This window comes from Arvicola amphibius, chromosome 2 (assembly GCF_903992535.2).
Source record: "Arvicola amphibius chromosome 2, mArvAmp1.2, whole genome shotgun sequence".
In the NCBI taxonomy this organism is placed as follows: domain Eukaryota; kingdom Metazoa; phylum Chordata; class Mammalia; order Rodentia; family Cricetidae; genus Arvicola; species Arvicola amphibius.
In genome coordinates, this window is record NC_052048.2 from 101,448,312 (window position 1) to 101,465,578 (window position 17,267).

Genomic DNA, 17,267 nt, shown 5'->3' on the forward strand with positions numbered 1-17,267 from the left:
TCTTCAAGGGAAGAAGTCAGTTTGCCAGAGAGATGACTGGAAGCCCACATTCCCTGTAGTGTTACAGAGCCAAGATGTGGATTCCTCCAAGAGCCCATCCACAGACTGATGGATAAGGAAATATAACACAGGGGCTGGGAAGATAACTCTGCTGGCAAAGAGCTTGACTTGTATTGTGTTAACATTTTCCGGGGCAACAAAAACAATAAGCGTGTTTTCATCTCAGAGAGGGCAGCAGCGAAGGACCGAAGTTCAATTCCAGCCAAGCCCAATTTGATGAGCCAACGAGTTAATTATATTTATAGAGCAGGGGGGATGGACTACTTGGGAAGAAACACATCGTGGCAGAAGGGGTCACAGGGAAATACCAGGCAAGGGTCTTGTGACGTTCCTCTCTTCTGCCTACCACAATACCACATCAATAGCTCTTCCCTGTTACCACAGACTTGGATACCACTGCACTGTTTCCCTGATTAGTGAACAAGAAAACCTTTGGTTCAAAGTGGCGGTGAGGTGAAGGGGTTCTACCCTCAGTAGGAAAGACCATGCTGTAACATCTTGGAAGTGGTGCACCTGAGTTTGATTCCCAGAACCTGCATAAATAATGCTGTGTGTGGTATCACCTGCCTGGAATTCCATCACTGGCGATGGGGAGACAGCCAGATCCCTACAACTTGCTAACGGATTCAGCTCAGCCCATTTTACAGCAAACTGCAGGGGATCTGCCTGCCTTTGCCTTCCTCATTGCTACGACTACAAGTACAAGCTCCCATGTCAGGCTCTTTTACATCGATCTAGAGATCTGAACTCAGGTCTTCATGCTTACAAGATAAATTCTTTACCACCTGAACCACAGCCCCGTCTGCATTGTCACATTTTTTTAAGGAAACTTAACAGACTCCTGAATTGGACTCTTCCAGTTCCCTAATTTTATCAGAATGGTGTTTGCATATGTTCTGTGAAAAGTGAAAAGGTCTGATGACTGAATCTTGGGTGTGGGTCTGTGCTCGGGGTCTGGGAGATACAGCTGAGGTACTGGGCTCAGAGTCTGGGAGATGCAGCTGAGGTGCTGGGCTCAGGGTCTTGGGAGATGCAGCTGAGGTACTGTGCTCAGGGTCTGGGAGATGCAGCTGAGGTGCTGGGCTCAGGGACTGGGAGATGCAGCTGAGGTACTGTGCTCAGAGTCTGGGAGATGCAGCTGAGGTACTGGGCTCAGGGTCTGGGAGGTGCAGCTGAGGTTCTGTGCCCAGGCTCTGTTTGATGTAGCCTAGGTATTGCACTGTGGACTTTTACTTCCTTCTCAGCAAACATCTCCTAAGATCTTTGTGAAGAGGAAAAATACTCATTTTCCAGAAGGAACAGAACACCGCCTGCAGGGAGCCATTGTTGTGAATGGAAACAGAAACCTCTATTTTTTTTTTTCTGAACTGGGAAACTGAAAGTAAACACTGCAGCACAAGCCTGTAGCTTAAGGAAGCCAATTATGCCAATGTTCTCGGACTCAAGTTCTTGAAATCTGAGGAAAGGAAAATGCTGTAATCTCTGGCAGACTTGAGAAATACCCTCTGTGAGGTCTCTCTCTCTCTCTCTCTCTCTCTCTCTCTCTCACACACACACACACACACACGACGTCAGCGTCAGGTGAACCAGCTGGTGAAAAGTGCTTCAGTGGACCAATCCTGGCTGAGTTGGGTCCACATACTTTGGGGTAGATTTTGTTACCTGCCTGGAATTTATTTGGCTTGTGCCATTCTTTCAGGTATTAATTAGAGCATGCTTCCCTCAAGCCATCTTCTTTTTTAAAAAAGCGTATTTATTGTGATTGCCCCGTGAAGTTGTCATATTAAAAATATCAAGTATGAATGAAATATAAATGTACTAGTTAGCTCCATTTTCAAACCAACTAGATTTAGTGCTATGATGGGAACCTCTGTTTGTTGTGTTTAGGCAGGCGGTCCCCTCTTGGCTCCGTACCCAGTCATTTGTCTGCCTGAGCCTCTCATCCATCTGGGAAACACGGAGAGTCGTGCGTTGCTCACACATGACATCATAATATTGAGGGGCCTGGTGCAAGTTCAGCACTAAGGGCAGTGCTTGCCGTAACAGAGTGAGGAATGCCCCCTCCTCTTATGAGCCTGGCGCTGGGCTGTAGTTTGCACGCTGATTCATGCTACAGTTTAGAACGCCGACCTCACTCAGGGAGCAAGATCTCAGTGGGTGTTTAATGCTGGCCACAGTGCTTCACAACTGACTACCATAACAGAATTGCCTTATCTTTGCTGGTGAGACTTCTCTGCGTAGCCAGTTTCTTCATTCATTCATTCATTCATCCATTCATTCATTCACTGATGTATTCAGGCATGCTTTCATTTTCTCATCTTCCTTTTCTTTGATGCATATTGACTGGAATTTCTCTATGGAGTTGTCATATAAAATATCAATAATTGGGAGTAAAATGTAAATCTAATAGTTATCTTCACTCTCAACTTGACTAGGATTGTTTGATTGATTGAATAATTGATTTTGATGGAAACATTTGTATTTTCAGATGTTTCCAGGGAGTTTAGCCAAGAAGGTAAGGCCTCTCTTAGTGGACTTAGAGCGTCGCCATCCCCTAGGCTGCAGGCCCAGACTGAGTAAACAGTGGAAAGAGGAATTGAGCCCCAGCATGCATCCCTTTCTACTTCCTGACTGCAGACACAATGTGACCAGCCCCCATCATGCCCCTGCCTCAAAGCCTTCCCTACCATCTCCTTTCATGCCCTGAGACAACAAGAATTCGTTTCCCCTTCAGTTGGTTCAGGTCAGGAACTTGACCACGACAAGGTAGCAGTAACTAATACAAGGGAGGAAGAGACATGCCCTGGTGTCAGGAGCGCACTAGTCAGTCCTACGTTGTTTCTGAGGGCAGGCCTGGCCTCTCCTAACTACTGTTCCACCAAAGAGTAGAGATCAGGGAAGTGTGGACTCTGTTTCTGTATAAAGAAGGAAGCTTGTGTGGTTGTGGAGGTCAGAGGACAGCCTTGCCTTCTACCTTGTTTGAGACAGGGTCTCCTATTGTTGCATTGAGTACTTCAGGCTTGTATGTGCACAGGTTTCTGGGGATTCTCCAGTCTTGGCTTCTGCCTACTTTAGAAACACTGAAATATCACACACACACACACACACACACACACACCCTCACCACCACCACCACCCTACTTGGCTTTGCCTAGGTTCCAAACTTGTGTCTTAATGCTTTTTTGGGAAGTGCACTTTATCCCCCAGGCCCTCTTCGTAATCCTAGACATTGGAACTTAAACATTTGCCTTACGCTACGAGACAGCCATGTGTGTTGGCCAATGACCTCCACAGATACTGAAAACGTAGTAACTTGACTTTTGGGCTAATTTATAGTCCTGGTGTTCATAATGGCTTGAAGGCCAGGCCTGACAAGAATGGCTGATTATCCTTCTCCTCAGGACTCTCCCCATGATCCTGTCACCATTTTCTTCCTCTATGTTCTAGCAAAGCTGTTGCATGGCTGTTGTGCTTCCCAAGGAGGAAGACTGCAGCCTTCAGGGAATGAGATCCACTCACAAATGCCAGGGTGGGTGAGGGGTTCTTCCGCAGACTGCTGAAGGTCAGTGTGGGGCATGGCTGACTTCACAGAGGCCCTGATTGCTCTTTTTTCTTTGGGAGTCTCATGCTGAAACCAATTCAAACACATTGTGATGAAAGCCAAAGGCCACCAGCATTGTTCCTGAGCCAGGTATCTGACCCCTGAGTACCTGTGCATTCCTAACATGCTCCATGCACTCTGGTGGGGACAGGGCTGGGTTGCTTTGCTGGGCTGTGCAGTCTGCTTACTAAATTGCACACGTCATAGTCTCTAAGAAATTTGTCACTGAATTGTCACACGGAGAGCTCAGCAGTGATCATAGCATAGCATCTTTCATGCTTGGTCTTGGTGTCAGCGGGGCCTGACTTGGAGTTACCTGGGAAACACTCCCCTCTTCTTGATATTTGGTACTTATATACCTGCTTAGAGCTTCGGAACCCTTTTATTGCACTTGACTTGGGATTTTGACTCTACCGCCCTCAATGCATGAATCTGCTTTGTTGACGCCCCCTTTCAAGACCTCCTTATACTGTGATGACCAAATTTACTAGTGTGTAATTATGTGACATGTTCTCTCTGTGAGGAGTCCTTTGCTGTCTGTGGCTCTGTGAAGTCAGGGGTCCTCACAGCTCTGATTTCTGTTGTTCTTTATTTCCTACACTTGAATTGACTAGCTAAAGCATAGCTAACCTGAGCCATTTTTTCCATTTTATAATATATTAGTTATTACATTTAAATGTCTTGAACTTACCCTTCCTGTTTTCTTTTTCTTTTATATGTGAATGCATGGAATAATTTCATCTTGTTTTTCTTTTGGTCTGGCACCAGGAAGTGCTGAGTATGGGCCTGTGTTGTGAATGGAAACAGAAAGGACTGCTTTTCCAGGCTTGGGAAACTGAAAACAATTTCTCTAAGTGCTGGAGGTGAAAGACTTTCCTTAGAATACATGCCTGTCAAATGGATGGAGCCAGATAACATCATATTGAGTGAGGTAACCCAGACACAGAAAGACAATTATCACATGTACTCACTCATAAGTGGATGTTAAACAAAAAGCAAGGAAACCAGCCTACAAATCACAATCCCAGAGAATTTAGACAACAATGAGGACTCTAAGAGAGACATGCATTGATCTAATCTACATGGGAAGTAGAAAAAGAAAAGATCTCCTGAGTAAATTGGGAGCATGGGGACCTTGAGAAAGGGTTGAAGAGGAGAGGAAAGGTGGGGAGGGGAGCAGAGAAAAATGTGGAGCTCAATAAAAATCAATAAAAAATGAGAAAAAGAATACATGCCTACTACTTAAATTCATTAATTCATCCACTCATCCCTTTGAAGGGACTTCTTGAAGTATTTTCTCAGCTTCTTGTTTCTCATCTCTGTGCCCCCAAGGGCAAATTGCTACAGGCACAATTATTCAATCTGAACCAGATGGTGCCACCAGGCACTTTCTCCTAAGAACATTAACTTGGCACTCAAATATTTGACTCGCCGATTCTTGCTGTCCGTTCATTAACTGTGCCCAAGAAGCCAAGAGCAGCGGTTTCTGTTCTAGCCTTGCCAAGCAGTCTCTCTCAGTGGCTAGAGAGGCTGTGTGTATGTGCAGGCCTTCCCAGCTCCTTCCAATGACTTTACACAAAGATCTAAGCTCAAAGCTGATCTCCACCTCATTCTATTTAGAGGATCCCAGCACATTGTTATGGGTCCGGGCTTCAGTAAATCAGAACTATTTTTTTGTTGTTGTTGTTTTGCTATCAAGCTGGCTGAGGGTCAGCATTCTATAAATCTCTCAATTTTGTGCAAAAAAACCTTTTATGCAAAAGAATTCAAGTGGTTTTGTTTTCATCTTTTTGTTTTATGCAACTCTTAAAAATGAAAACCCTATCTGCTGCTTTCCCGGAACTTGATGGCCTGGAGAGGCTGGCCCCTTCCTCTTTTTCTTCATTTCCTTTGCCCTGTTCTATAATTATTATTTATAAAGTTAGCCAATCTGGAAATGTGGGACATAGCCAATGGGGAGAAGCGACAGTTACCACCTCCATTCAAACAACTCCGAGTAACTTCTCACCTTGCTGTGCTTCCTAGCCAGGGTTAGGTCTTAAACACTTTTTTTTTCTTCTTCAAAAACAAATTGTCTTGCGGAGTTACTTTCATTTTGTTTCTTTGTGTGACACCAAAAATATTTATTTCCGGGAATTAGAACCCCGGACTCTGATACTCTATCTGGTGACCTGGGCTGTGATTCCACACAGGTTCCTGCTGCTTACCGTTGGAGGTGATGTGATTCTCAAACAGCTCACTCCAGATTCTATTGCACATCCCATGCACATCCCATCTTCTTGCTCTACCAACTGTATCGATGGATCTGTCACCGCGGCATTTTATGCTGTGATAAATCCTAAATTGGGACCGTGACGGAGACACACATCTTTATTGTGAACCAGCATAAGGTGGTCTCGAGTCTCCTAAAACACAGCTAGTATGCTAGTATACACACACACACACACACACACACACACACACGGGAGTGTAGGGAGAGAGACCTTTCAAAATGTTAGACACCAATGCAGGAGATTTTAATTGGAAGTTATTCAATGTGGCAGCCTGGCCGCATAAACAGTTTGTAAGTGGGCTCCTTGTGAGTAAGGAGCACACCGGAGGTGTCCTTCATTTGGGAAGCTGGAGAACTGCCCAAACTGGTTGTAGGACTGGCTATCACGTGATAAACTGAGGTCAGGATACCGCTAGCCTCTTGAACGTCTCCGGAATCAGGTGCCTGTGCACAGGTGGGTCATGCAGCTGTGTGCGTGTGCTTTCTGGGAAGAGATCCCTCTGTGCCTCAGTTTCCATCTTCCCCCAGTCCTCACCTGTCAGGATTGAATAGCCTGGGAGAAGTTTAAAACTCTGCCTGGAAGCACCTGCCACCACAAAACCAAACGAGACAAAGCTGAGGCTTCGGGAAAGGCTGGAATTCTCAGGGGCAGTCGTTGCCAGGGGACCACAGCGGCGTTAGCAACGCACCTGAGCCCTAGGACCTGGAGAATTTCCTAACCGCCCGCAGGCGGTTAAGTGCGCGGCTGTTGTGGGAGGCGGAGAAGCCCAGGCGGGGAAAAGCGCGGCCACACCCGAGGTCCCGCGGGCAGCTGTATTCGCTTTCGTTTCTCACTGATCCTGGGCCGGTGATTACCCGCAGTTTCGTTTCCGAGGCGTGGCGGAGGGCGCGGCCCGGGACACCCATGGCCTTAGTAAGTCGCCCTCGAGCCCCACTGTGGCTCGGGCGACTGTCGCGGCGGCTGTGCGCGCGGCACCGGGCCTGCACTGGGAGCATGGTTCGTCAGCGGCGGTTCGCTGTAGAAATGCCGGATTGCTCCCTGACTCATTTCGTCCTAGGGGACACGGCAGGTCACCCGGACTCACGCCTGGCAGCACTACTAGGGCCCCCGGGGCGCAGTTACGCGTTGTGCGTGCCGCTGGCCCCGGGCACAGGCTGCGGTCCTCGGGTGCAGGCGGCCCGGATGCACCAGCGTCTGCTGCTGCAGCTGCGCCGCGGTCCTTTGCAGCGGTGCCAGCTGAGCAAGCTGCTGGGCTACGGTCCCGGCGACCAAAAAGGTGAAGCCCATCATGGCTTCCTGCTGCGCGACCCTAGCGACCACCCGGACACTCGGCGCGCCTTGCTGCAGCTTCTGAACTCATGCCAGGAGGAGGCGCACCCGCAGCTGGCTGAATTCCAGGCCGACTCTCAGGGTTTGCTGTGGCAGCGCTTGTGGGAGCTGCAGGGAGACAGGCAGGTGCAAGTGGACTGCGCATGCGTCCTGCCGGCACAGGAGCCCCTTCTGCACCCATTGCTGCCAGATCTGCTCAACTCCGCTGTGTTCCAAGACCGGGATGCTGCAAGGGCGGTATTGGAGGAGGTAAGGAAGAGTTCTTTCCCTTTCGGGCTGAGTGGAGCTGGTTGGTCTGCCCCCGGCTGGCCAATCAAGGGCTTACCGTCTGCCTGGTTTGTTTGTTCGCATTCGCGAGACAGCTGGTGTAAGCAAGCTGCACAGGCTCTGTCTTCAGTATTTCTTGGGCAGGTTTCTGTTAACCGAGTGCTGAGTGTATGCGACACCTGGTTGAGCAATGCTTGCTGGGGATACATTCTCAAAGTTCTGCAGGGGGAGTAAAGAGTCCCCTGGGAATTGGGGAGAATGAGGCCAGCCAGTAAAGGGGACAATTTGCTGAGCAGTGGCCCCAGATCTGGGATCTTGGGGGCACAGAAGATACACTACGTGGTTTAGAGGGCTTAAGCATTTAACTGGTTTGTGGGCCGTATGCAGGCCCTCTCAATTGGTTGAACCTTTTTTCTTTTATTTCCCCCATCATCTGTAAATGTTCCTGTAATGGAGAACAAGAGATTTCTGGCAGAGTCTCCAGGAGAAAGACTAGGGTTGTGTTAGTGCCCGGGACAGGCAGACAGGGCCTGCTGGTCTATGTAGCTAACCTTATTTTGCAAGCTGTTGGACAGGGCTAGAGGGTGTTGAAAAGTCGGTGGTCAGTCAGTGAGATGATTCCATGCCTGGCTCTTAAGGCTTGGTTCTCCAACACTCTGCCTCCGTTTCCTTAACCTGTAAGGTGGTAGTAAGAGAAGCATTCCCACAGATGGACCAGTCTAATACTTACAAAGCTCTTGGGAGCTTGCCTTGCTCACAGTAAGCACACCAATGAATGAGACTGGGCCTCAGCTGAAGGTCCTAGGGGCATGGGATGTCTTGATGAACAGTAAGGAAATACAGATTTTTGGTAGGATCTCAGCTTGAAGCTGTACAAGCTTCAAACACTTTTCTCAGCTTTCTGGGCCATTAGGGGGCTGTGTGTGCATGCCTGGCATGTGTGTGTGTGTGTGTGTGTGTGTGTGTGTACTGGGGACTGGTGGTGGTAGATGCACTTGTCTGGTTACCTCTATAGGGCAGTTAATGTACATGGGACCTCTTGTTCCTATAGCAGGGCCTGGAGTTTCATCGTGCCTGTGGTTGGAATTATGTGTTTACTTGTCCTACCTATAGGGTGGGCTAGCCAGTATAGGATCGAGGTTGTGTTACACAGACATTTGCAGCCTTGTTGCTGTTGTTGTTTCTGAGTGTGTTTCAGCTTCTAAATTATAGGAATCTGTGTGCCAGTTCAATCTAGAAAAGGTCTCTTTTGCGCTGTCTTTGGCACAATAACGACAGGTTCCCAGAAGCCCTAGGGCTTCCTTGCTTATGCAGTTTTATTTTTTTCCCCTCATACAGTGCACATCCTTTATTCCTGAAGCCCGGGCAGTGCTTGACCTGGTTGACCAATGCCCAAGGGAGATTCAGAAAGGAAAGTTCCAGGTCATTGCCATCGAAGGACTGGATGCCACTGGTAAGTGAGCACTGCTCCGTATCTATTGTCACCGCCATGGACCAAACAGCTGCAGGAGGAAGTTCTTGTAATACTAAATGCCATACAGAGCCATCTGTGAGTCTCTATGCCAGGCTCACCTTGGGGCACGAGAGGGGAGGTCAATGGAGGTTTTTTTTCTGCTGATACTTTCAGAGGATACCCAAGGTGGTACCCAGGCTACATTCTAGGAACAAATAAGAGCAGGCTAGATGTTGAGATCAAGGAAGGTGGATGCAGTGACTGGACAGAGGCACAGCTTATGTCCAGGAGCCACAGGATGTTCAGTGGTCCCTGGTGAAGCAACCTGGGGAAAGGAGGTAATGTAAGCTTCCTGGACAAATCAAGACGGTCAGAGTATGAAAATGTGTTAACACTGTAACAACAACTTTCAAGTCCAGGGAAAGGCTGATGGTGGAGGATGCTATTATCTTTAAGCTTCTCCCGGGCACTTGGATGGGTGCAGACTGCTGCCATACCCTTGTTTTGGTGGTTGTACCTTTTTTTTTTTTTTTTTGGTTAATTTGACATGGGCAAACTGGAGACCTTAAATGAGAAAGTGCCTCCATCAGACTGTCCTGTAGGAAAGTTGGTAGAACCATTTTTTTTTCTTGATCGATGAGTGATATGGGAGGACCCCATGCACTGTTGGTGGTACCACCTAGGGTAGGTGGTTCTGAGCTGTACAGAAAATAGTCTACACCACACAGGAGGAATAAACCAGTAAGCATCCTTCCTCCATCGTCTCTGCCTTAGTTCCTGTCTAATTGCATCACTAACCTGTTTTCCCTCGGTCATAGAGTGTGACCTGGGAGTTGTAAGATGAAATTCACTTCCTGGTAATAGTTTTGATCTGAGCTCCACCATAGCCACAGAGAATCAACTAGGGTCACGTCCGGTGACTAGGGATTTGTCACAGGCTAGGTAAGTGCTTTGCCACCGCCAATCCACTTCCCTGGTCCCAGGCTGTTACCATGAACAATGCTAAAGGTACTTTCCACGTGGGTATGTTTTTTTGTCACAACTAGGTGGCACAGTAGGCAAGCTATGACTCACTGCCCTGGCTCTGCCTGCAAGTCACCAGGCATCAGGAGGGAGAAGCAGTGCACTTGGCTTCAGCAGCTCTGGGCATGGTGCCAAGGCCTGGCTGAGGTTGGCTTTTAGCCAGTGCTAGAATTTTTAACATCAGCTACCCATTGTGGTTCTTTGATCATTTTCTTTTTTTTTTCTTTTCTTTTTGGTTCAGTGTGTTTTTATTGTCAGCTGTTTTTGTATTTAGAGATAATTCACACTCTGTGTGACAAGAGGAAAATACAAATCTTTAACCTCAACACACCTATGCACATGCATGTGAAGTTCAGAAAGTGACAACAAACAACAAGGAGAGGAGGAAGGGATAGCTTCACGGCTACGGCTGTGTCCTGGACGCAGCTCCACCAAAGAGGCCCTGTGAATGGCTCCATTACCTTCTTATGTAGAACAGGGCATTCAGAGTATGCTGTGCCCATAGCACACACCAAAGTGGACAGCACTGTTGGGATCTGCATGAACAGACCAAGAGAAGAGTAAATAAGCAGTTGGTGATGAAGTCTTGACACTCTAAGTGTTAAACATGATAGAGGAAAAAGGCCTTGAGGGTAAACAGTTGGAGCTCAGTGAGGCCAGCGAAGAATATTTGTCTAGAGTAGATTATGCTTATCACTGTAGTCCTGGGCTCCAGGCAAATGCTGGTACATTTGAGATGGGCGCAGGGCAGTGTGACACCCAAGGCTATGCAAAAAGGAGTCCAAAAATATACCTAAATATATCCCAAAGGCGGTGGGGGTGACTTGAACTCTGACAAGTCACTCTTGGCTCCAAACACCAAGCCAAACACCAGACACAGCGTATCAGGCATAGGGGCAGGGACTTTGAAAGGGAGTTGAGCAGAAGTGCAGTGGGGCTGGAGCAGGTGGAAAGAAGCTGGGCAGAAGTGGAGCAGCTGAGAAGTGGAGTGGGGCTGGAGCAGGTGGAGAGAAGCTGGGGGAAGTGAAGTAGCTGAGAAGTGGAGTGGGGCTGGAGCAGGTGGAAAGAAGCTGGGAAGTGGAGCATCTGAGAAGTGGAGCAGGTGGAGAGGAGCTGGGAGAAGTGGAGTAGCTGAGAAGTGGAGCATGTGGAGAGGAGCTGGGAGAAATGGAGTAGCTGAGAAGTGGAGCAGGTGGAGAGAAGCCGGGAGAAGTACTGCAGCAGTGGAACAGGTGGATCTTGAAGAGAAATGAACAGAAGTGGAAGAAAAGCCTGAAGGGGCCCTGAAGGGGAATAGGGAAAGGAGAAGGCTTTTAGTTAGATTTCTGTTGCTGTACATTTGACAGCTTTCAGATCCCATCATGAAGCAAAGTCAGGGCCGGAACTCAAGTAGGACCTGGAGGCAGGAGCTGAAGCAGAGGCTGCTGGAGGGGTCTGCTTGCTGGCGTGCTCCTCAAGGCTTTGTGTAGTCTGTTTTCTTGTAGAGCCCAGGGCATTATGTAATCACTTCTGTTGAATTGCAGAGTAAAGACCTTTGCTCTTCTATGGTGAGTAGGTTAACACTAACCTTTGGGAGGGACCATGAGGACTTCAGCTCAGAAGGTTCGGTTTCCTTTATGTCCTGCAGGTAAAAGCACCGTGACCCAGGCAGTGTCGGAGTCTCTCCAGGCTGTCCTCCTACAGTCGCCACCACCCTGCATCAGCCAGTGGAGGAAAATCTTTGATGATGAACCGACCATCATTCGAAGGGCATTTTACTCTTTGGGAAATTATCTGGTGGCTTCTGAAATAGCTAAAGAGTCAGCCAGGTTCCCTGTTATTGTAGACAGGTGGGTAATGCCTTCTATGTGACACATGATTCTCTCTCTCTCTCCCTCTCTCTCTCTCTCTCTCTCTCTCTCTCTCTCTCTCTCTCTCTCTCTCTCTCTCTCTCTCTGCATATATATTCTGGTGCTCAATTGTGAATATGCATTAATTATAATTTCAAGGGGAATACTGAATTTTAACTACTTACATCACGCCCTGATATTTTATACTAATATCTGAATAGTGCCTTGGGTAGGTTGGAATCAGTCTCTGTAGTTAACTAGTAAGGAACGTGGATCATCAAAGGTTGCATCATAACTAACAGATATCATTCCTCTTATTATCATAATCAATGGCAACCTCTGAGCTAATGTGGGGTCTATCATGTGGTCCCTGCTATGTCCTTTGCCCTCTGATAAAAAGTTCTAAAACTACAGAAAATGAAAGGAGTGAGGTCTAAGCTGTCTGCCAGCCTTGAAGAATCCTTAAACCTTGAAACAGTCTTCTTTTTTCCTGGGAACTTCAGTTTATATGATAAGTACTTGCTGTAGGTGATTCTTCTTCGATGTTGAATGTGGCGTTTTATGTTTGTTCACTTTATAATAGAATGTTGCCTAAATAGGACAAGAATCTCATTGCAACAAAACCTGGGAAGGGGGCCTTCACTAACAATGCTTTGCATTTGGGTCTACAGAGGCCCCAAATGCCCATTAATGCCTGATTGGCAACTTAGGGAGAAGGAAGGAAGGAGGGAGAGAGGGAGAGAGGGAGAGAGGGATGGGGAGAAGAAAGTAAGGAGGGAGGGAAGGAAGGAGGAAGGGAGAGAGAGAAGGAGGGAGGGATAAAGACAATAAAGAGGAAATGCATGGGATCTTGGTCTCCTTTGCTTTGAGTCATTCTCTCCCATGGTCACCTTTGATTCCAGAACATTGTCTGTATCATGGGTGACCATCTTCCAACAAGGTTTGAGTCCACCCACTAGGCAACAGCAACTCTTTCATGGGGGCCACATCCCTCCTGACTGATCCTGAGTTTATGATCAGCCAGGTCACATCTAGGCCAAGACTGACTAGCTATGTGTGTATCTTGTATCCCAACAATTTTACCCATTCCCTACTTAATCTTGGCACTCATGTCAGTGAGCCCAAGGACAAAGCTAAGAATACGGGTGCCTTCTGTCCTGGTGGGACTCTACAGGACTGATGGGAACCCCTTTCCTGCTCTTCACCATTGGTTTTGATGACGGTGGCTGGACTTGATTTTCTGGGACACACAGAGTTGAGCCCCTGTTCTAGTAACATTGCACACGTATGTTAGTAAATAACATCCATTGACATATGCATGTATGTGGGCATCAACAGCCATGAGGAGCACTATGAGTTTCATGCTAATAAACTCCATCCATTAATAGACATAAGAAGCATGCACTCATTGTATACCTACTATGAGCTGGTTTGTAGTTTTTGTGTTTGAGAACACAGAAGTGACTAAGGAGCTTTCCTCACTCGGTGAATACATTGTCTATGGAGGAGACAGGATTTCACACCTGAGACAGTAGCCATGGTCCCCAGTAAGAAGTTCCTCAGTAGAGTCTCCTCCAACATATGAGGAGTCAGAGGAGGAGCATGGATTCCATGTGGGGCCTTCATGGGAGCAGGACTGTGAAGGCGGAGGAGGGACTTTGTTAGTAGAGAGTATCATCATTGCCAGGAGGTGCACTGTGTGTCCAAGCAACATGGTATGGTATGTGGTCCATGCTGGGAGAAAGTTCCATTTCTCACAAGGAGACAGAATCCTTTCGTGTGGGTGGTGGACAGCTGCTGGGCTTCTAGAAACTATGCTAGGTTCTTTTCTATATATGGCCACGACTGTCTTTTCTACAGCTGCCTAGCTTGGTCCCCTCATTGTATAGTTACCACCACACAGTTAGACAACTAGATTTCTGTGAAGGGAGGTGGGGTGGTGGTCCTGCCTCCTTTCCATGAACATGGATTTCATGAGCAGTTTGAGTTTGGCACTGGGAGAAATGGCCCAGGTCTGACAGACTTAACTAGCTCGGGGCATAGTGTTAAATACAAAGGCACTATTGAGCTAACCTGCCATCCCTACCTCATGGCTACTAGAAGTTAGTGTACTGAAGAGCCAGAAAGGTTTGACACCTGTCCTTATGGTATGTGATAGTTTGAATTAGATATATGATTTCATGACTAACCTACCTGTTACTACAGTTGTTGACTCTGATTTTTGTGATTATACACACACACACAAACACACACACACACACACACACACACACACACAGAGTTCAAATGCATCTCATTTGTGTGGTTGGTGATGGGAAGGAATACTTCTCAAACGGTATCTTGACTTCTGCCAGAGATGAGAGCTCACCACTGCCTTGTCCCCCAGGTACTGGCATAGCACGGCCACCTATGCCATAGCCACTGAGGTGAGTGGAGGCCCACAGTACCTGCCCCCTGCCCACCACCCTGTGTACCAGTGGCCGGGAGACCTGCTGAAGCCTGACCTGGTCCTGCTGCTCACGGTGAATCCTGAGGAGAGAGTGAAGAGACTGGAGGGCCGGGGCCTGGAGAAAACTAAAGAGGAGGCCGAGCTCGAGGCCAATAATGTATTCCGTCAGAAGTAAGTGCCTCCAGGGTGATGGGGGCGGTGGGGGTCCTTAGAGTCCCCGAGCCAGGATCACAACCGGACGCAGTCTCTGTTCGCCAAGGGGCAATGTCCCCTAAGCCACCCCAGTCTCTGTCACCATGCCTGTTACCATCTGACTCCAGTATGGCCACTTGAAAACAATGGGGTTTTTGTGTCAGAAATGGCAGGACTTTGATTTAAACCCAAAGTTTCAGGATTGGGGACATACTCTGTATAAGCAAGAGGACCTGGGTTTGACCTTCAGCATCTGTCTCAGTCAGGGTTCTATTGTTGTGAAGAGAAACCATGACCACGGTAACTCTTATAAAAAGAAGCATTTCTTTAGGTCTCGCCTGCAGGTTCAGAGGTCTAGCCCATCATCACATGACATCACATCAGGGAACATGGCAGCACACGGGCAGAGATGATGCCAGAGAAGATGCCAACAGTTCTATCTTCTGGATTCCTAGGCAGCAGGGAGGGAGAGACATTGGGCCTATTGGGATTCTGACACCACAAAGCCCACCCCCAGGGACACTCTTCCTCCAACAAGGCCATACCTCCTAATTTTTCTAAGTAATGCCACTCCCTGGTGACTAAGCATTCACATCTATGAGCCTAAGGGGCCATTCTTATTCAAACCACCACATTCCCATCCCTGGATCCCATAGGCTTGTAGCCATATCACAAGCAAAAAAAAAAAAAAAAGTATTCAGTCCAATGTCAGAAGTCCCCATAGTCTATCACAGTCTCAACAATGATTCAAAGTCCACAGTTCAAAGTCTCTTCAGGGACTCAAGGCATCTGTGCTTGGGTCTCCAACTCTAGGGTGACCTTTGGGGATGTGAAGTGGGCCTCAGCTGCTTTTTCTATCATGAGAACAAAGGATGTCCCTCCCAGTTAACTCTGAGTATACACCGAGATATGTGGTTGGCAGGTAGTAGGTTGCCAGTCATGACACACCATGGCTGACTAATCCGTCACTGAACAAACACCACCAGATCTCTTTAGGGGCAGTGATGGTCACCAGGGTGAATGAGACTGGGGTTTGCCCCAAGCCACAGTGACAAGTCAAGGAAGTGGCTTTTGCAGGATGAACTGGGTAGGAGAGAAAGCTGACTTTTCCCTTTCTCTCTGTCTCCAGGGTGGAAGTGACCTACCAGCGTATGGAGAACCCCAGCTGCCACATGGTAGACGCCAGCCCCTCCAGAGAGACTGTGCTACAGAATGTTTTGCAGCTGATCCGGAGCGCTGCTCATTCATTGTAGTTCCTCCAGCCGTGTACCTCATCACACCCAGAGAGAAGTTGCCTGAGGCGCCTGTACCCAGCGCTTGTCTGCAGCTTCTTAGATTCCGGTGCTGGTGCTGTGAGCATACTAAGGTGGAGAAAACTGGAGAATTTTTGCTTTCTCCCAGGCAGACAGAACCAGTCAGCAGCTACTAATCCTTTTCTGCCTGGCCATGTACCACCATCTTCTTGGGATAGACTTTAACACCGTGACCACCTAGAAAGGTCTTCTGATTCAGTGCGTGAGCCTGCGGAGGTCTTCCTGCACCTGGAAGCTGAGGATATTAGATGTGGCCCCTACTGATCAATTGTTATGGGCTAGCCTCATTTCCTTTTGCGCTAAATCCTACAGCTAAGCATTGTCACAGAGACAGGCTGTCCCCAGATGTTCCCTTGGAGCCATTTATGGTTGGGGACACTTGCAAAGAAGTCATTGATCTTGCCTCAGAGGTTCAAAGAGCACCTTGGGCACCTGAACGAGCATTCAGACCTGCATAGACATGCATCCCTAAGCTGCCGGCATGCCAACCCCTCTCGTTCTCCTTTGCTTGTCTGCATTCCAATTCTCTCCTTTGAAATCCAGTCATGAGTGTAATGAGCAGTCTGCACGGAGCTGGATGTGTTTCACTTACTCAACGCACTGATTTGTTTATATTGATGTTTACATCGTGCATTTCCTCCGTGTAGGAACTGTGAGTCACTCACCAAAACCGAGGCCAAGCAGCTAAATGCAGCATTTGCTGTGTGTTTTCATTGCACAAATTTGATTTGTCTTAATAAACGCCGTGGATTCTGGAGCGAGATTTCAGAGTAAATTATCTTGCACTTTGAATGTCTTCTGATTACATGTGAAGCTGTGACATCATCTTGAAGGGTTCTTTGGAGAGAGAATGGAGCCGTGGAAGGGAGGAGTCCCAGTGGTTCTGTAGCCTTGGCTGAGGCATGGAACATCGATAGTGTTAACAGTTTGACCTGAAAGAGGACAGCTTGTGGGGCCTGGTGGCACAGCCCTCTAGTAATATTTACTTGGGAGGCTGAGACAGGAAAATTGAAAGTTCAAGGCCTTCCTGAGCTACAGCCTATGTGCAGGGCTAGCCTGGGCAATGCAATGAGACCTTGTCTCAAGAGGAAAAGTACGAAGAGAACTGGGAGTGAAACTCCATAGCACAACCCTGCACTGAATATTCTATCCCTGGGTTCAGGCCCTGGATTCCATTCTCAGTACCATAAAAAAAGTAGAAGCAGAAAAACAAATATGAATAAGCAATTAAACAATAAAAGGAATTAAGTAATTTTTTTGTCATAAGGAGGTGGTTGGGTCAGATTATTATTTAACATTTCAATTTTGGTGTGGATGCCTCTCTACATCATTTTGGTCCCACATCCCATATCCCAGTTCATAAGAATTCGTCCCCCAAAAATTACAGGGAAAGCTTTATCAGCTTTACCTTAATCCTAAATTATAATAAGATTTAGTATTAACATATCAATATCATATTTTTATTTCTTTTGGAACTA

At 47.6% G+C, this 17,267-nt stretch overlaps 1 protein-coding gene across 1 annotated transcript; it reads left to right on the forward strand.

Annotated features, from left to right (window-relative positions):
• Nucleotides 1-6,326: 6,326 nt before the first annotated feature.
• On the forward strand, nucleotides 6,327-17,055 carry Cmpk2 (cytidine/uridine monophosphate kinase 2). The gene is made up of 5 exons (XM_038319182.2): nucleotides 6,327-7,512; nucleotides 8,869-8,983; nucleotides 11,634-11,835; nucleotides 14,222-14,455; nucleotides 15,606-17,055. Exons 1-5 carry the CDS (start codon nucleotides 6,838-6,840, stop codon nucleotides 15,727-15,729), a joined length of 1,350 nt encoding a protein of 449 aa, XP_038175110.1. The 5' UTR covers nucleotides 6,327-6,837; the 3' UTR covers nucleotides 15,730-17,055.
• Nucleotides 17,056-17,267: the final 212 nt, after the last annotated feature.

Coding starts and splice junctions, on each gene's coding strand:
- Cmpk2 (XM_038319182.2), top strand. CDS start 6,838: ATGGCCTTAGTAAGTCGCCCTCGAGCCCCACTGTGGCTCGGGCGACTG. Junction 8,984..11,633: donor CGAAGGACTGGATGCCACTG/GTAAGTGAGCAC, acceptor TATGTCCTGCAG/GTAAAAGCACCGTGACCCAG. Junction 11,836..14,221: donor TTCCCTGTTATTGTAGACAG/GTGGGTAATGCC, acceptor CTTGTCCCCCAG/GTACTGGCATAGCACGGCCA.